Source organism: Notolabrus celidotus, chromosome 24 (genome assembly GCF_009762535.1).
Source record: "Notolabrus celidotus isolate fNotCel1 chromosome 24, fNotCel1.pri, whole genome shotgun sequence".
Taxonomy (NCBI): domain Eukaryota; kingdom Metazoa; phylum Chordata; class Actinopteri; order Labriformes; family Labridae; genus Notolabrus; species Notolabrus celidotus.
The window spans coordinates 6326582-6346264 of NC_048295.1; the positions used below are offsets into that span (position 1 = coordinate 6326582).

A 19683-nucleotide genomic window follows, 5' to 3' on the forward strand; every position below is an offset into this window, starting at 1 on the left:
TCTGCGCTCCGCTGTGAGGGAGAAAAAAACAAAAAGAGAAGGAAACACAAGTTTCCCATTGGAGTCCTTGAACACCGCATGCCGTTTACATGACGTCGCTCACACACTCACGGGTCTCAGTAGATTAAAAGATGTGAACAAGAGGGGAAGAACCGTCAATTTTAATAAGAGGAAATGTGAACTCGTTGTTAGTGTAGTCAACAGGTAGTGTATATATTTTCTATGTACAGACAGAATGTTTTTTATGTGTCGTTGTATTGTCGTCGACTTGGGACTCAGCGGTCAGACACGGCAGTTTGTGGGGTTGGTCGACAAGGTTAACTGGGAGAACCGAGAGTGGTGCGGCATGATGGGAAAGATAGAGCTATAGTGAGGGGATTAGCATCTAATGAGAACTCAGATTATAAAAAAATTCTGCTTATCAGACATATTTAACATTTTGAGATTTAACAATTCCCCAAATTGTCAAGAAGATGATTAATAAGACTTTTGTCTGTGAATAAATATGGAGATTAGTATAAAACTTAAGGCTCTGTAAGTCCAAAGTGACTTCTTAAACTAACAAATCAACATATTTGAACTAATTTGAGATATGAAAATGTTAAATTTTGTGCTGAAGCTTTTCCTTGGCAGCTTGCAGTCCGTCTTGCAATGTCAAAAAATAGTCTGTTACGATTTCAGTGGTGCTGGTGGGTGGATTTTTTTAAGCTAAATGTCTATCTTTACAAATATGCTAATGTGGCGAACAGTCATCTGGCTTTGTCGTAGTGGTATCAATCCTGTCTTCTAACTTAAAGCCGAAGACTGAATACATTTCCCAAAATGTTAAACTATTCCTCCGCAAATGCTAACAGTACCGCATGTTTGTTTGATGGTTAGCTAACTTAAAGGGACAAAACGAGAGGTTAATGCTTCTTACAGTTCCTGCTATGAGACACTGTGCCAACCTTATTCAACTTATGAAGCCAGTGTGGGCGATTCCACTTCAAACTTCTGAGCCTGCCACTGAGAAGTACTCTAAAACAAAACCGGAGGTCGCTTAGCTGGCCGGTCTTCAGCTGTTCCGTGAAGGTATGATTCATTCGGCTACACAACAAAAAAAGAAAGGATTAATCATCGCCAGTTTTTGACACACAAAAAAAAAGAATGCAAGACTAATTATTTCTGATCTTTGTCTACCAGCACCCACAAGTGTGTGATGTCTTAATTATGTTGTTCCCACGCTAACAGGGTGCTGCCACTGAAGCTGCTATAAAGCAGTTTTTTGGACTTCAATCGTCACAACCCGCTCGATGACTTGTCTTCCCCTGATAAGCGTCCAACATCAAGTCCTCCAAAAGAGCCACCCACGGCTGAGCTGTGATGTATGGCTCATTATTTATTTTTTTGTTTGTTTATCCCTCTAATCCAAGCTGTTACACTGGCAGGCGACAATAAATGAGCCGAGTTATCAGTCATCAGCCTGTTGACGGGAACGTTGCTCCTGAAATCACACGCCTTGACGCCGTATGGTGGCCGGTTAAAAAGGGGTCGCAAGGTTTTATCGGTCCAACGCAGTACACCTTTTTTCTAGTCGTCGGTAGAGCAGGTGAGCAATTTCAGATGGTGCGGTCAGAAAATATAAACACAAACCCACGTTTGCTTCTTAGTGCTGCTGGTCAAGAGGATAGAGCAGTTGAAAGTTAAAGATTTTACATTTTACAGCTCTTAAAGAGGTACGTCAACATTTTGGTGGAAATTTGAACCTCTTCTTTTTAGAAATGAAAAGCATGACCACTTATACCACCTTTTGGGGTGTGGTCTCCAAAGTGTCCGGCTTGTGATCCCTTGAAAATAAATTTAACATTTTCAGAACCACAATTGATACGGCGAAAAACACAGTACTCTAGATAAGCATCAGAAAAAACGACAATGTCTTTTTAAATTAGAGGCATCCTTTGACCTTTTCAACACTTTTAGTATCTGAATTTTAGGAGCCTTGAGAGATGAAATTATTTAAAAAGTCTTGTGACCCCTCAGATTTAACTTGCGACCAAAATTGGGACACAAGCCCCAGATTGGGAACCCCTATTATGGACTTAAAAGTAACCAAAATCAGACTTTCACAGTCTTATTCTCTCTCAGCCAAATGCCATAGGGGTGGGCACTAACACAAAAATGTTGACGTATCCTTCAAAGCTTAAAGTGACATGAGGTGAGCTTACATTTATTTTCTGTGGTGCTAGCAGATCAAATAAAAAAAACAAAGTTAGGTAATTTGCTGCCAAGAGGCGAGTTGATTCAGTAGGCGTGAATGTGCGGCTGTGGCAGCAACATCGGTGTTCATATGGTGCAACACGCTCAAGCTCACGAGTCAATTGGCTGCTAACCCCACTTCATATGGTGCGAATATGAAACACACATGTACTTATGGTGCAATAAGGGCAGATTGTCTCTTTGAATTCTATGGTGCAACTTGAGTACTGCCTTCAGTTATCGGCCAAGGCTGTGCCAAAGGCTCCGTCCAAACGGACAATTGCTCTTCCTGTCCTGCTGAAGCTATGCAAGTCTCCAACGCAAGGAGATGTGCTTAGTGTACATGCTCATAGAATACCAACACACACACACACACACACACAAACGCATGCATGCACACAGGGTCTTACGCCACAGCAGGGAAATACAATACACACACATGATGGGAAGTAGTGGCACACAAACTCACACACTAATGTCCAATAATCCCTTACCCCTTTATAATTTGGGAACAATATTCATATGGTGCTATTGAGTAAAGCTGGATGGTTTTTGTATAGTTGTGCTAACAGTGGTATGACGAATTTAGCCAAATATATGAAGTGTTTCAAATTCAGATTGATTGAATATTGTAATTCAATCAGTCCTCATGTAGAGTGTACGGAATAAAAAAACAGCCACACCTTCTGTCTCTGCAAAACTAGGTGACGCATTACAAGCTACAATGCCTTATCAGTTAGCAGACATGTGTGTGGATGTGGAATCTTTTAAGACATCGTCGGCGTTAAAAGAAACAACCTGAGGAGAGAGGTGTTACTGTTTGGTACACTCTGATCTGGACTGTACATTTAACTTGTCTCCAGTGTGAGCAAAGAAATCAAAGGGAGACAGAATTCTGTGTTAGCGGTGTTCAAAAAAAACAAATATGTGACATTTAGACGAACACAAACTTTCTGTTTGTATCACAGGTCGTGTTCGTGAATTTCTTGCATGAATGTTCTAGATTCGAGGGCACATGTGCTCCTGGGAAAATAAGTACAAAGGTTAAAAGAGTCTCAGTGTGTGTGTGCTTCTGGGTTGTTCAAGGCAGATTTATGTCAGCTGTCCCCGCTAGCTTCCCCCATGTCCTGCTCTTTGACCTTTGACTCGAAACCATTTGCCCCTCTGCGCCCAGAGCTCCAGCCAATCAGAGATCAGGTTCAAACACAGCCAAATCAGGTCGTTCACAACCAAAAACTACAGTACCTTCTTTATACAGGAGTATTCACATGGAGCTATCAGACTCAGCTGTATGTTCGTAATCAAACTGCAGGTATCATACGTTTTTTACCGTCTTCAATTTTAACATTTTCATGTGTTGCCAATCGGTGTACAGTTGAGTCTGCTAGCTTCAAATTAAAAAAAAAAAACCCAGAGCCTTAGCCAGGCCCGCTCAGTCAGTCAGTCAGTAAGGAATACAAATCCAGACAGTGTTATTGTATGGCAACTCATCCAAAGCTATGCAAGGTTACACAAAGACGGATCCTGGGCTTGGATAACTTTTACAAACATACCATATCACTGTTCTCACGTACGGCGTTAGAATTTCATTTTGCCTTTTTTTGTTTTTGCACAGAATAGCACAGTAACCAGGAAGTGTTGCTGTGCTGTTCCATTTTTTTTTAACATTTTTTAAATTTTTTTATCATGATTTAACTCTTTTTTTTTAACATTTTGTATTTTTTAACATGATTTAACATTTTTTATATTTAAATCACTTAATTTTTCTTCATAATTTCGTCCAATTATGGGTTGAAAGTAGTCGGGAGGGTCGCAAAACTGTGAAATGTACCTTTACATTTAAAAAAAAAAACAGGATTTGTGTGACCCCCTGACTGAGGAATGTGTATCTGATTGTGAAAGTCGTTGGAGAAACACATTCATGTTCCACTATCAGGGTCTGCAAAGCATATGAGGCCTGTTGTAAGGGTGTGAATGTGAGCGTGTGCATATAACCGTATGTGTCATATGCTTCTTTTAGCCAAAGTTTTACTTGCTTGATCCAGAGCTGTGAAATTAACATTACTCATCATGGTATTAACTGGTGCACAGATGCTAAACTTTCTGAGTCCAGAAACGATTCATTCCTTCTTTTTGTTAGTCACAAATACTCAAATTCAATCATGGAAAACGTAACGTGAGTATTTCAGAGGTTTGACTCAGGTGTGGATACTATAAGCACAGTGCAGGGTCATAATAAACCTTAACGTGGATGTATCTAAAAGATGTACCATGAGCTTTTCTTTGGTTGGGGTCATGCTTTTTATACTGTGTTCTTCAGCTTGGAAAAAAACGTAGCTCTTAGAGATTCAATGTGCAACGTATACTTTGATTTCTTGTGGTTGGCATTTTGATTGTAAATACCTTTTTCTGGTAATTCTCATTTAGATCTATGTTCGATGACTTTGCTTAGACGGCTCTTTTAAATGTGCTGATAGTAAATGTTCTTTATAAATATCCAGAATGTAAGACGAGGGGAAGAAATATAAGGCTTAACTGGAAACCGTGTTCTTGTAGGAGTCTGTGCCATCGTGTCGTCTTGAGTGTAAGCACACTGATACTAGATCTGTAGGCAGGATAAAGTTCTAGAGGTGATTCGCCAGACAGCCCATCAAGCCCAAGTTGAACTCAGTATTCAATCAATGAAATCTTTATTTGAATAGCGCCAAATCACAACAAATGTTATCTCAAAACACTAACAGGCAGAAACCTTGAACAGAACCAGACTCATGTGAGACAGCTATCTGCCTTGACTGATATATTTGGAGTTGTGAAATGTTTCAAGTATGTTGTGCCTTCAGAAGTTCTCTAATGGGACTTAAAAAGAAGTCTCAATGGCTTTTACACCGTTGTGGGCTAGCTAACAATCTAAGATAGCTCTGCCTTTGGTAGGGGAAAACAATGAAGTGCTGAATATGAAATAGCGTAGTGAATAGGGAGTCAATCGTAGAAGGAGAATGAAATAAAGCATCTTTTGTCTTCATTAGCAGAAACTACAGGAAGTCCTAAGTTTAGCTAGGATTCTCAGTATACCTGGGATTTTAACAACCCTGTTACATAAAATCTAATATGTTAACTTAAATATTTAAAGATTGGGGTTTTCCCCCTATTTTTAGTCTAAATCACACACTAAGCTAACCGTCTATTCGCTGCATCTACATGCAATTCAAGCTAGGGCTGCCTGGCTATCACCTCTTGACTTCCCTGTAGAAGTGATGATGGCTGTTAACCAAGGTGTTCAAACCACTCCTGCATCGGCTCATAAAAAAAACACCCTTCAGGAATCTTCCGGTCTTTTGGGGGATTCCCAAATCCACATCGAATGTCTCTGACCATCCACAAACGAATCAGGAGAGAAACGAGAAAGCACATTTGTGTACTTCTTGTTTGTCTGTGTACTCCGTGTCTATGATAGTGAAGTATTCTGGCAAAGAGTTGAATGATATTTTAAATGGCTCCATGGTGGCCAGCATTAGAAAATGTGTTATTTTTGTTACAATACCTCCTGAAAAATAAAGTCTATTTATCTGTGACGAGACAAAGATTTACAATAAAACAGACATAGAAATTATGACAGATTTTAAATTATGTAGAGCAGTTATAAAAACATGTACAGTTCATTTGGTTTTGAACATGATAAAGAAATGTATATGCGTCAGTATTGAGTTTGATTTTATATATTTACCATTTTGTTACATTGTATTGTTGTGACTGCAATGGAGAAAAAAAAATATAAAGGAATATAAATTATTTTTTTTTCCAAATGTGTGTCGCTTTTTCTTTTTCATTTTGTCACAAGTCCAGTTTTCAATCAACAGAATTTTATTCAACAACAAGGAATGATTGGTTAGAATGAAAAATATATGTTAGAGATCACAAAAGAAAGACAAGGAAAGAGGGAATAATGTTGATGAACAAACACATTTAAACATTACAAACACAAAGACATCATTTTGACACTATAGTCGTTTCTTCACTGCATCTCATATAACACCACTGGTCTGAGTTTGACACTGCTACTTGCTTTATGGCACAGTTTATGTTTCACAGGTATAAGAAAGGTGTAACTGACAAAACATAATCATGAAAACATAATATTCTTCCTTTTTACCAAGAAAAGCAGATGCAACAGGACGGGAACATGTGCATACAGTGCAATGCAAGTGTTTAAGTGCAATCTTCTCTTTTGACAGCTAAGTTAGCGACACACTGGATACATTTTAAATCTTAACCACTTAAAAACAGTATGAGACTACACACTTTACTCATTTTTAACATCATAATCCTCTGAACACACACTAAACATGAGATCTCAAGTAATCTCGCGGGATTAAACGTGACTTCAGGTGATAAACAAACGAGGTCCCGGTGTGTGTTCCGTGACACAGGAAACAAAAAGGAGGACAAGAATACAGCCCAGGTAAATAATGCCACGTGTTTGTCTTCTTTTTATTATTAATCTACTTAGTTTGTTGGTGTTTACGTTCGCTGACACTCTCGTGAGCTGTGTAAGAACGCTGCCTCCGGTTGGTAACGCTTCCCAGTGCTCTGCTCTCATTGGTTAATGCGGGTGTTACGTCAGAGGCGGTTTTACCTGGAGTAGTAAATATATAAGTTTAAATAAGTTTGATATTCATCATCACCATGGGAGTAAATCTAGCTTAAATCGTCTTGTGTGTGAGAGAGATACATGTTGAAGTTAACTTTCACTTGAAGTTGTCTTCCTGAGTATTTCCAGCAGCTGCAGTGTATGTGGGACTGACTTCAAACAAACAATGTCCATGATTAGTCAACACAGCTACATTGTTGCACTCCTTGTCAAACAATGTGACTTTAAAGGATGTTATTAAAAGCTTTAGGACACCAAAGGAGCTTGTTGTTCAACAAGGGAGATCTGATTGTCAGATATAATATATACATGTCACTCTGATGAGTCCATTGTTTGCTTTGGTGTAACAAGATGTTTACTGAGGGTTAAAAAGAAGAAGAGTGAGTGCTAAAGGTAAAAAACATCAAATATGGAGTTAAATTCCTTTGTTGAAAAGTCCAACCAGATGCTTAAAAATAGATGTTATACAGCTGAACTTCAGCTTTTGTAGCAGTTATTACCAAATGTACCATTATTTTATGCTTTTAACTTTTTTGATTGTAGTTTTTTTTTAATTACAGTAAAATATATATATATTTAATGTATTTAACCTTTATTTAACCTGGTAAGTCATTAAGAAAATAATGGTATTTATAAATATACTTTTTAAATGTATTTATACATTTATAAATATAAAAACTTCTCTGAATACACTTATGAGCCTTGCTACTTATGGAAGACAGGATCTCACTGAGATAATTATTAAATCTGGAAGGAAAAACTGGCTCCCTCTGCTGACTAAAAGTGACATAACAAAATAGAAAATACATATATATATATTTATCTTTGAAAATAGAAACATTATTAAATAAAATGTAATTTACATTTAACATTCAACCAACATTTAACATATCTCAGCATAATTCCTTGACCAAAGACTCTTAAATATTCCCTTTACCAGCATCAAGTCTAAACAGTGTTTAACAACAGCAAAATTATGAACAGTAACAGTAATATCTCTCTCAAAGAACGTCCCTTCCTCTCTGCATTAAGTGGGAAATGGACTGCATTAAGGATGTTTCATAAATAAAGTTTAAAAAATCTGTACACTGTGGTGCAGCCTGAGTCAGCTTTGTTCCCTTGTTGATTTATATTCATCCCTTCATCTGTTAAACGCATAGCTTCAATAGCAACTCTCCTCTTCCTTCAGCTCACCAGACTTTTTTTTCACGTGCCGTGGCGTAAAGAGTGCGGCATTTGACGGCTTTCCAATGCAGCCAGTCTTTCCCACTCATAAAGCGTCTGTTGAAACACTGAGACAGTCATACGGTGCTGTTGTCTGCCTCAAAACCGCTCTCTAAGATGAGGGGTTCTGCCTCCATACAGTTCTGTAACATCAGGGGTTCTGAGCTGCATCGACGGCACACCAACCTGAGGACAACTGGAGAAAAGACACTGTTACTTTGAAGATCTGACTTACAGAAAGAGTGCAGTGATGTAGGAGGAGTGCTGCTTTATGCACTTATTTTTTATTTATGTTTTTTCTTATTTTCTGTCTTTATCCCACTTAGCTTGGATGGACTTTGGTTTCTAAAAGCAGTACTTCAACATTTTGTGATTTCATGATATTCTAGCCATTTTTAACTAGTGTCTATATGCCAGCATTTAACCATTCACTTTTAATCATGCCTTTTCTGTCCTCTTCATGGTCCTCTCCATTTTGAATCCCTTTACACTGTTCTTTCTTTTTAGGGGTTGTCCAAAGCTCTAACCTAGGTCCCCTTGGATCCTATAGGACTTACTTGCTACTGCCATGACAAGCATCAGGAGTCCCACTATCAGGAGCACTGACAGACCGGCTTCCCAGCAGTTCTCCACAGCCAGCAGGCACCGAGCGTGGGAGAGGGTGCCGTTGTTTGGAAGAGGGGGCACCCACAGCAGGCGGCACATGAGCGGGTAAATGTCAACGCTTTTTAAACTGCTGATTCGATAACCCTGACGGAGGCTTGGTCCAGTCCCTGCCAAGAAGGGGTGCATGCTGGCTAGGGCGTTGTCGTAGCCGTGGTTGCCCACTGAGGGAGGTAAAGAGAGTGAGAGCTCATGAGTGGAGTCATACATTTTCAGAGACACTTATTTTTTATATCACCTGAGAAAAAAAGAGCACAAGTACAACTCTAAGCCAGCTTAGCTTCATAAGAACTCAACCAAGATACAGCATCTCCAAAACTAGCTTAGTTGTTGGTTGTTTCGTAACAAACAAGATACATACAATGCTCAAACTTGTTCCCACGCTGCAAAATGGTCCAGCCCTCGTCAGCGACCACGATGACTGGCGGTATGCGTCTGTTGTTCCTGTAGTGGAACCTCTCAGGGATGTCCTCTTTCAAATATGCCCTTATATGGGTGTGACACTTATTCAGCTGTTCAACGATGGCTCCTGGATCTGCAAAACACATGCACTGAAATAAGAGTTTGTGTCAGGAAAACCCCAAACAGGACAGTGGTCGGTGTTTCGTGTTAATGCCATAAACAGTGATGTTATCTGAAAGTGGTTGAATGCTAATGTCACCTGTGTGTGGGATGATGGCGGTCACAGGCGCAAGGTCCACCAGCGTGTAGTTGTCCGGGTGGATGCAGTCGTCCAGCCTTACGACACGCTCAGCCGAGCACTGAGTCATGCCGTGGTCGCTGGCTATCAGGACGTTGATGTGACCCCATAGGCCGGTCTGCTTCAGCTCCAAAACCAGGAGTCCGATGTTGTCGTCAACCTGGACTCAAACGAGGAGACACGGAGATAAGAAGACCGTCCATCAAAGCGGAAAAAAGGTATGATTGTAGCAACGTTTACCTCCTTTAAAACTTTCGCCATAGCGGTGGTGTTGTCAGGGCCGTACTTGTGACCCGACCTGTCTGGCTCCTCCCAGTAAAGAGCTGTGAACTTCACTCCTTCCTCCTGTTGGAGCAAAGACATAAGGTGTCAGTTATAGCCGCCATCCCTCCGAACATTCCTCATTTCATTCCCAAAATTACCTTTCCATCTCCCAGAATCCATCTGGTCACAGTCCCCAATCGTTGCCGGAACGTCATCCCGGAGTCGTAGGGCATGAAATGCGTCGGCGTACGGTTTCTTATCGCTACGTCGGAGCCCGGCCACATCATCGCCGCCGTCTTGTAGCCGGAGTTCAGCGCCGTAACCCAGAGGGGCTCTGCCTCGTTCCACCACCAGGGGTCGTTTTTCTTGCCGACATTGAAGTGCTGTTTGCTGACCTGGTCGTACATGACGTTAGCTACTATACCGTGAGACTCTGAGTGAAGCCCCGTCACCTGGAGAGGGAAAATAACGACATTTGGATTATTAGAATTCACTATTTTATCTTGCATAATCAAAAAACATATGGGAGTAAATTAGTCCAAGCTGGTTCAAATGTAGTGAGACAATAAAAAGTTAACAGTCCGGGAGGCAGACACCCTCTCTGCTTTTAAGAGTAGGCTTCAAAATGTCCTTTCTGATAAAGCTTATAGTTAGTTAACATGAAAACAGGCATCACATGTCTTGCAGGGTTACCAGGCTGTAGTGGTTCGGGAACGTCTTGGTGACGAAGACGTTTGTGAGCTCCTCCACCAGGACCCCCCGGTCATACAGGAGCTTCAGGTTTGGCATGGGGAACCTCTGCAGGTATTCAGCCCTGAAGCCGTCGAATGACACCAGCAGCAGTGGCGGTGGGGGATCTTGCTGAGCCGCGATGCCACACAGGAAGCCCAGCAGTATTTGGAGTAACATCCTAAGGGGAAATGAAAACAAGTTGTAGTCTACTGTAACACACAACTATGGTATGTCTACAGAACACTTGTTTGAACCAGAAATGTTAACAGCAACTGTTTAGATGGTGGAATTTTTGCAATGTCAACTCCCTTAGCAAAGTACAAGTGTAACCAAGTCATGCTAACCCATAAACCAGCTAACTGAACTAATTTAAGTTATTCTCATTAATGTTTGTACTAGGGATGTACAGTTTTTGTAAATTGGTTTTGTCCTTCAGGGCCACCGTACAAATCAAATTTCTATTTCTCCTTTAAAATAGCAAATATTATTATACAAAGTGATAGAATTATATTCACAAGTGTACTAATTTAGGATGAGGTACCTGAATTAAATTACCTTTGCTAACCATTTCTATTAGTCAGAAAGAACAACACATCATATCCTTTTTTTAACTCAATACAAATATATTTTTAGAACAAGGCTGTGTAAGACAACACTCTAGATAGCAAACACATTAGTTCTAGTATTACCTGTTCAGCCAAAACGGCTTTCTCTTGCTCCACTAACCTCTTAAGTAGCCTAATAAGAGATGTGGCAACTCACCTCAGTCTCCCCTATTTTTTCCTTAGTTATGTAACAAGTAATTCTTATGTATAATTAAATAGTGACTTTAAGACTAATTATGCTGATTTCTAATGAAGTCAAATAATTCGTGGATATTTAAACAAGGTATAGCAGGGTGAAGATGAAGAAATAGATAACATGGGACACCTGAGAAATTAAGTAAGTCGCGCGAGCGTCTTTTAAAAACAGGCAGTTGCGCAAATTAATTCAACTGTAAATGTGTCGACATCCTTCAGACAAGTCACTGTGGTTTAAAAACTAACAGATGAGTTTCGACACTTCACAGACACTATTACAACAGTAAAGGAGCGCACTACAGGAGGTAACAAGCGCGTTATAGGTTAAGTGCGTGCGCAGATGCCAAATCCTTATAAAGCATTAGCTCGGCAGAGTTATAAGCTTCACTAAATGTTAAAAGTGAGTTTAATGCTGTTACCTGTTGCTGCAGGTTTCCTCCACGCATCACAGTTGACCTAACTTACCACTATCATCATTTTACTTCCTCTAAATGAACAAATAGTGGACTATCACCAAATTGGTGCTGTTAATTGCTTTCATTTCCGGTACGCCCCTTCAAAACAAAATATGTGTAGCAGCAACCTCTATAACTACCTTACTTTTTTGGGAAACTACTGTCTCATTTTCTGTATCACGATGATACAACTTGTAGTATATGATAAAAAGAAGTCCAGAAACGTATTTGAGCTCCATTTGTGATATTTGAAAGACACAGTGCTTTTATTTTGGTGGGAAAAAGTGTACATCTGCTCTTAATCAATTAACTTGACGCAGCTGCAACTTAGCACTTAAAGCAGCACTGTAAGTCCTTTTAGGGGGGCGAGGCAACAAGTTTGACTGGTTTCTTGGCAGAAGGTGTGGTGCAATGGAGGAGGAGAGATGAAACTTAGGGGATAAAAGGCTCAGATATACTAAATTTGTTGGATAAGAGCTGGGATATTGGCTAATTGGCTAACCACATTGACATTTGGTAAGGCCTTGTGACCTGGGAATGAAGTCATAAGCAAGCAACAGAAAAAGGCTGCAAAAGAAAGATAAATAATGGACGAGAAAGTGAAACAATCTCATTGTAAATAAGTCTAGATTAGAAGTGCATGACCATTAACAACACATTACCCTCAGCATTACAATGCAGCCTTGTAATGCAAGTTGCCAGGCAGGCAGAATTTTTATACCCTTGTGTTATTCTACACACACGCATTTACCTAAGGTATGCTAAACATGATACTGAAAAATGTTTTTAATAGTTCACTTTTCACCAGAAATTTCCCTGCATGAATATTGGTGTTTTTGTAAAAACACACTTACATCACAAACAAAGAAAAAACAGTCCAAAACAGACCTGAGACCTTTCCACAAATTATTATTTGGTGGCCATGAGATAATTTAACTGTGAGGACAGATTACTATTTTATTGCCACTAACCATGATTTAGTGGCCTTGGGATAATTTAATTGTGGGGATGGATTAGTATTTGGTGGCCACAAATAACTATTACTTGGTGAAGAATTACTATTAAATGTCACCAGAGAGGCTTCATAGAAACAAGAGACAGTGTTTGAAAGATTAGATTGTTTGTGTAACAGGTGAGGTTACAATGAATGCTGTTGAGGTTCATTTTAGTGAATGATGGTCCATTTAAAGACTTATTTTTTGTGCAGTTGCATTAATTAACTCACACTGCAATTTAGAGGCAATTCAACAAGTTTCAGCCCTTTGCAATGCCTTGAAAATTGAATGCTTGGAATGTTTAATTAAACTAGGTGGAAAATTTAGAGGTTATCATTTACTAAATGCACCTTGAGATCATTCCCACTGAATAATTAACAGCACATCATATCTGCTCAGGAGGATCATCCCTGTCCTCCCTTGGCATGGACGGCCAGCCCTCCCTGTCCAAAGTCCATAGCTGTTCATGATAAGGTAGACACTGTTGGCATCACACTCACTCTGCTGAGCACCTTGATCGCTCCACCATTTTATTCTTTTCGCAGAATGGATCGCTCTGATAATGTGTACGAGAACCCGGACACTTACCAGAACCAGCCGTCAGGTTTATACGACCTGTCCTACGAGACACCGTACGTTGAGCCCTCCGACCTGATGGCACAATACGAAAACACTGGACCATCTGTAAGTCAAATACCAGATCCACCGTCTCTCCCTCCACCACGGCTGCCATCAGAGGAGAGGCGAGGGAGTTCCTCTTCATCCTCATCCTCTTCGTCCTCATCTTCATCCTCTCACGCTGGGGACGAAGAGGAAGAGGAGACGGAGGCGAAAGAGGAAGTGGAAGAGCAAAAGATAGACGTGGAGGAGCGCATCAAGGAGCTTAATTTGGAGAGGACGTCTCCAGAGCCGGAGTTGGAAAGAAGGGACTCATCCCGCAGGTCGTCATCTTCCTCATCATCTTCGTCGTCTTCATCGGCCTCTGAGAAGGAAGAACCTGAACAAAAAGAAAAGACTGAAGTCACACTTTACGTCAAGGTAGACTTTGGTTTCATCTCTTTGATATTTCATGATGTGTGTGTATGCACAGATTGTAGAACACATGTGCAAGGTCAGAGTGGGTGTGTAAATGTACAAATCTAGAGTTGGACACGTCCTATAGCCTCCGACACGTCCCTGTGCTGTTCACACACACCTCTATTCATAGGTCTTTATGTCATTTCATGTCATGTGTGAGTGTGTGAGTGAGTGAGTGTGTGTGTGCCTGTTCTAAATATAACCCTAAGATGAACTGACTAGAATGTTCTGACTCAGTGTTGGGATAGGCGGGGATGGTTCCTGTCGCATGGACATGTGAATTTCCGTGTGTTTACGAGTGCGTGTGTGCATCACTGGTTGGTGGGCTTCTGGGAAAAAAGTGCCATTAGCATAACAGGTATCCAGTACCCCTCCTCACACCTCACACTAACTGCTTTTATTACATCATCTACGAATTTCATTCTAAAGTCCAGATCCTCTGGAGTATAAGAGATCATAAATCTGGCACTTTGACACTATGAGCGCATGAATTATAGCCATATAACTCTAATCTATTGATCTTTCTCCTTTAACTGTCTTTGTTTCTGGATATCTATACTGGTAATGTGACCTCCTTGTCAACATCCATAGGACCTTCCAAGTGCCTCCGATGTGTTGAAGTTCATAACCAGTGTCAATTCCACAGGGGACGAGAGTTAGGAGGGTGAAATTGCAAGTTTCCAGTACACTAGGTTGAATTTGAATAATATGAGAAGCCTTTTTGAGTGATTCTGAAGGGAAAATCTATTGAGCGGCACATGTTTGAGCTTAAACACTTAACTGGTCAAATGATGTAAATCTTTCAGAACGGGTCACACATGTTCACTATGGCGTTAATAAGAGGACGTAGTGCATTTAAAAGGGGTTATTTTATGAGAATCATCCCTTGCTCCTCGTTCCTTGAGTTGAGCGACTCAGTTCAAACACACAACATGGGACCCATGGGTGCTGATGAGTCGGAAACGGAGCGGATGACTCCTGATGATTCAAAGTCACTGGGCTGTGCTCCTAATCAGAGCTGTAAAAGATGGGTGGAGCAGGGCACCCTTGGGTGACTCTGCCTGCCCTTTCCCTCCTGACTACTTTAAAGCCTTTACTGACACCCCCCTCCCCTCTGCACCCAAGGGGGTTATTTTTGCCCAGCACTGTCACGCCCCCTTTGCTGAGGCCTGGGGTACAAATTCAACCCCTCACACACACACACACACTCTCGTGCTTCTGTCCCCCCCCCCACACACCCACACACCCACACACTCACGTTGGCTTTCGTCCTCAGCTGACACTCTGACACAGCTGCTATGGGACCAAGCGGACTTCAGCTCATGGACCAGGAGTAGAATCTGCTGTAAACTGAAACTGCTCACACACACACACGCGGACTAACACACCTACATTTTTGGGGGGAACAAAACACACAAGCAAGGTTTCTCTTTATTGACCATGACGGATTCTGCAGCTGAGGACGACAAGGACCCTGATATTGAACTTTTTGTCAAGGTGGGGTGTTTTATGTGTGTTTGTTTTCATGTGTTTACATCAGAACTACACACTAGAACATTCAAGTTAGCCTATGTACAAAATAGAGTTTGTAATGGTATGCTCAGATGGCTCCTTTAAGCGCGTGCATGCTATGTTGTTGTTGTGTGCTGATTTTCCATGTGTTAACCTGACACCCACGTGCATGGACAATCTCTCTCTTTCTCTCTCTTCATGAATTATTAGTGGGCTCTTTTCAGTATTGAGAGGACCAGCTTTAAATAGACGGAAATTAATAATCTGTTGGATTGGTACACCAAAAGAGTTAAAAAAAACAGTCTCTTAAAATCATTTAATAAATGTAGCTGGGACAAATTTGTGCTTGTTTGAGATTGGGGTTTGATAATCAGCTGAGTGTAGTGTGTTTGCACTGGTTTATTTTATTGTTGTGCCACATTCGAGCGTTGTTTTTAAGTAAAATGCTACTTTCATATATACGTGATATTAGAAATATACTTATCAATATTTACATTTTTGTGTACTCTTTTGAATGCATGTTGCACTGATTGCATATTAAAGCAGCTTTAGTGCAACAAAATTAAATTGTGTACACCTGCAAAGTTAATGTTGCATCAACCGTTCATGCTAATTCGCTTTTATATTGCAGGGGAATCTACTGCATTAAATAGTAGCGTTTCTTGATAACACAGTCGTTGGAGTTGTTTTCACAAATCTGTGAACTAAAGTTAGATGACTTGGCTCATTATTTCTGTGGAGAGTGTCAGCATCACCGGATTCACAGAGTGTCTTGTGATGTTTAAGTGTGGTATGTGTTTAAGTGTTTTCTATATCTGCTACAGTGCTACAGTATTTTGGGAACAAGAAGTTCATACGCGCAGTGATGCGGCTAATGGAAGCAGTGTGGATTATTCATGTTGGACGAGGCATCTCATTACAGTGTCCTGTTGCAGCTTTACACACATACACACACACACAGCAACAAACACATGTACACACATTCACTTTACTGTAGCAATTCTACATGTGTGTTAAGGATTGAGTCAGCATTATGTTAACGACTGTTTTTGTAGGTTTGTGTGGTAAGTGGACTCTTGTTTGACCCTCTTGTGTGTGTGACTCCATTTGTGCTTCAGTTTATTTCTTACCATATGTGTGTTTGTGTGTGTTTGTGTGTGTTTGTGTGTACAGGCTGGGATTGATGGAGAGAGCATTGGAAACTGTCCCTTCTCTCAACGCCTTTTTATGATACTCTGGTTGAAAGGTGTCGTCTTCAATGTCACCACTGTGGACCTCAAGAGGTAATAGGCTAGTTGTAGTTTTGTGCTAGGATAGGTTCCATTGATCTTGCATTTAAGCTAAATGTTCCTTAATCTACAAGTTTTCCCACATTGAAAGCTAAATTACAAGTTCCCACCATCATTAACTTTACCATATTGAGCATGATGGTATTTAAGCATGCTTGAAACTTGCTAATTTATCATTTTTGTATGCTAATTGGCGAGCAATACATTCAGTATGTACATTTAAAAAGAAAATGTTGCATTATGTGCTACAAAATTATTTAAAAAATGGTGGTTTCTTTGTTTAACGCTCATCTAGATCTAAGGTTGTGTTCCATTAAGCATTTATATCAGTGGTTGTAAAATCCAGGCTTCCCCTCTGTTCAGGAAACCTGCTGACCTTCACAACCTGGCTCCGGGGACCCACCCGCCCTTCCTCACCTTCCAGGGGGAGGTTCTCACCGATGTCAACAAAATAGAGGAATATCTGGAGGAGAGGCTGGCTCCACCAAAGTGAGCCCCGCACATAAACCCACACCGGGGACTGAAACAGAAGGAGAATATTAATGCTGTGTTCCTGTTTCTTAGATATCCTAAGCTTGCAGCAAAGAACCGAAAATCCAACACGGCAGGAAATGACATCTTCTCCAAGTTCTCTGCTTTTGTTAAAAACACAAGACCGGATCAGAATAGAGGTGAGTGTAGCTGTCAACCAATCAGTCTGGTCCTGCTTGAGGTTTCTGCCTGCTAAGACTTGACTTGCCGATGTGCTTGCTGATGGTGCATTAAACTTTTGATCTTGTTCATATGTGTGTATCAGCACTAGAGAAGAATCTAGACAAGGCCATGGCAAAGCTGGATGATTATCTCAACGGTCCGATACCTGATGAGGTCCAGGCTGAACGCCACGGTGGTGATGGAGTATCCAACCGCAAATACCTGGATGGAGACGAACTGACGCTGGCTGATTGCAACCTTCTGCCTAAACTTCATGTTGTCAAGGTAATCTGCTTTAGGTTGATACATTTCTGTTTGTGTGATATCTTTTAATACGCTCAGCAAGTCAAGGTAGAGGGATGTTCCTAAGTCAGTTTAGTCCTGCTTAAGGTTTCTGCCTATTAATAGGACTGATTAAATGATTCATTGATGCTAAAAATACTTGTTTTCACCAGGTGGTTGCAAAGAAATACAGGAACTATGACATCCCATCTGAATTCAGAGGGGTGTGGCGTTATCTGGGCAATGCATACAGCCGAGATGAGTTCACCAACACATGCGCAGCTGATGTGGAAATCGAGCAAGCCTACAAAGATGTAGCGAAGAGGTTGGGGAAATGAATGCATCTCTTCGGCAGTCACTATTGTAACTTTCTCTGTTCCTTCAGGAAATCTGTGGAATTGTACATCACACGGTACAAACTCTCTGAAGTACGATAGATTTTTAGTGCTAGCATGCAATGCTGTGTGCTTTCAAGTGTATCACAGTTGTATAGTGTCTTAAAGAAAGCACATGGAATGATAATTTTAAAGGTGCTTTGAAGCATCTAAAGCTTATGTAGAAGAGAAATTCAACAGACTGGAAATTAATTGGTCCCTGTCCCTGAACAGTCATTGTCAAATCATAGCTTAGCAAAGATAAAGCTACTGGGTATGATATTCTGGACTTAAGAATTTGGCCATGAGTCTGCTAAATTAGTAAATGGCTAAAATGAGAATCCAGCTTTTTTCTTTCTTTGACTTTGTTTTAGAAATAAAGAATTTTAAGTGGCAATAAATCTGCAACTTGTACATTGTACTTCTGTTATGCCATGTGGAAAGGTAATGATTGACAGGCCTAGCAATGGCTGTTACATTGAGTCACGTGGTCACATCAGACTTCAGGGATGCAGTAGCGTCTTTCTTAAAGAGACACTCGTCTGATTTACTCTGTACTTTTCCTTGTAAACTGATCTTTGTTCAAAATCAAACGCCCAGCTTTTGCTCTCTATTGTCGTGTTCTTTTTGCATTTTGCATATAGAAACCAAGTCCACACTCTCTGTATTGTAGTATTGCTATAAAGGGCAAACTGATAGCGGTAAATGTACTTTGATCACACATGCCTTAGACGAATCAAGCCTGCTTTTGCTCTCCATAGTCACGTTGTTTTTGCATCTAAACAAACCAAGTCTACATCCTCTGTTGTGTGGCATTGCTATAAAGGTACTTTGATCACGCGTGCCTTAGAGGGAATCAAGCTCTACTCTGCCTTTATCTCTTAATGTATGTACAGTAAATGTTGTTTGAATCTAACATGAATCCCTACTAAATTAAAATCCTGTATGACTATTAAAACCATGAACCCACTGTGTATATGTCAATTATTTGAATAATAAATCTATTTTTCTCAGAGGTTGAGTTGTTTTTGTTTGAAACGGTGTTATCTATTTTATGAATATCATTACCCGGACTTTGGATCTTATTTCCTCCATAATTACCAGCTGAGTCAGAATAAAGAACTGCATGAATACCAAGAGGGCTCACAAGAACGCAGTCCTAACAAGACAAAAATTACTATACCCTTGAATTATTGAGCAACACTTCACCTTTTAGCACATTTAGAAGAAAAAAATGCAAACCCTAATTTGTCTTGTAAATGATTCAGCAGCACTGGCTCTCAGGCTCAGCGCCACTGCATTAAAAATACCAGGAGCCTATTGCTGGGAAATGTCAAGAGCTATAGCTTTGTGTAAGCAGCAGATGGCAGTAAACACAAAGTTTTTAGTGGTCTGTGACAGAGTTAGGGATCATCCTGTAAAATTTTGCCCCTAAATGTTAAAACACCTTGAAGTGGCATATAGACCATAAAGTCTGGTAGAAATAACAGGAAGGTTCATATTATGGGGCAAGAAAATTGTATTCATGATAGTACATTTTGAAGAAGTGCAAGAGACATTTTTTAATACAACATAAAATTAAATAAATTACAAAATAAAAACAACAACCCCTGCTGATAGACTTGGGGGGGAATCTATCTATCTATCTATCTATCTATCTATCTATCTATCTATCTATCTATCTATCTATCTATCTATCTATCTATCTATCTATCTATCTATCTATCTAAGGGTGGGCTT

The 19683-nt window shown here is 40.3% G+C and overlaps 2 protein-coding genes across 9 annotated transcripts; one reads left to right on the plus strand and one right to left on the minus strand.

The window, feature by feature from the left end:
* Positions 1 to 6078: 6078 nt before the first annotated feature.
* Positions 6079 to 11770, minus strand: enpp4 (ectonucleotide pyrophosphatase/phosphodiesterase 4). Of its 3 annotated transcripts, XM_034678118.1 has the most exons (8): positions 11686 to 11770; positions 10428 to 10644; positions 9893 to 10186; positions 9711 to 9815; positions 9432 to 9630; positions 9132 to 9305; positions 8665 to 8934; positions 6079 to 8303 (listed from the first exon to the last, which is right to left on the minus strand). In XM_034678118.1, the coding sequence occupies exons 2-8, from the start codon at positions 10641 to 10643 to the stop codon at positions 8185 to 8187; spliced, it is 1377 nt and encodes a 458-aa protein (XP_034534009.1). In that variant the 5' UTR covers position 10644; positions 11686 to 11770; the 3' UTR covers positions 6079 to 8184. The 3 variants fall into 3 exon arrangements, with proteins under 3 accessions (XP_034534009.1, XP_034534010.1, XP_034534011.1); XM_034678119.1 differs by lacking the exon at positions 11686 to 11770 and having other exon boundaries at positions 10428 to 10930; XM_034678120.1 differs by lacking the exon at positions 6079 to 8303 and having other exon boundaries at positions 8363 to 8934.
* On the plus strand, positions 6591 to 18917 carry clic5a (chloride intracellular channel 5a). Of its 6 annotated transcripts, XM_034678124.1 has the most exons (10): positions 6591 to 6694; positions 8615 to 8818; positions 10422 to 10693; positions 13116 to 13190; positions 13262 to 13754; positions 16479 to 16588; positions 16958 to 17083; positions 17159 to 17265; positions 17391 to 17572; positions 17743 to 18917. In XM_034678124.1, the coding sequence occupies exons 4-10, from the start codon at positions 13183 to 13185 to the stop codon at positions 17905 to 17907; spliced, it is 1191 nt and encodes a 396-aa protein (XP_034534015.1). In that variant the 5' UTR covers positions 6591 to 6694; positions 8615 to 8818; positions 10422 to 10693; positions 13116 to 13182; the 3' UTR covers positions 17908 to 18917. The 6 variants fall into 6 exon arrangements, with proteins under 6 accessions (XP_034534015.1, XP_034534013.1, XP_034534012.1 ...); XM_034678122.1 differs by having other exon boundaries at positions 10404 to 10693; positions 13116 to 13754; XM_034678121.1 differs by having other exon boundaries at positions 13116 to 13754.
* Positions 18918 to 19683: the final 766 nt, after the last annotated feature.

Excerpts from the sequence above, each read along its gene's own strand:
- clic5a (XM_034678122.1), top strand. Across the intron at positions 17,266-17,390 it reads AAGACCGGATCAGAATAGAG|CACTAGAGAAGAATCTAGAC; the intron begins GTGAGTGTAGCT and ends TGTGTGTATCAG. Across the intron at positions 17,573-17,742 it reads CTAAACTTCATGTTGTCAAG|GTGGTTGCAAAGAAATACAG; the intron begins GTAATCTGCTTT and ends TGTTTTCACCAG.
- enpp4 (XM_034678118.1), bottom strand. The coding sequence starts at position 10,643 with ATGTTACTCCAAATACTGCTGGGCTTCCTGTGTGGCATCGCGGCTCAG. Across the intron at positions 10,187-10,427 it reads TCCCGAACCACTACAGCCTG|GTGACGGGGCTTCACTCAGA; the intron begins GTAACCCTGCAA and ends TTCCCTCTCCAG. Across the intron at positions 8,304-8,664 it reads GCTTGTCATGGCAGTAGCAA|TTGTCCTCAGGTTGGTGTGC; the intron begins GTAAGTCCTATA and ends TCTTTTCTCCAG.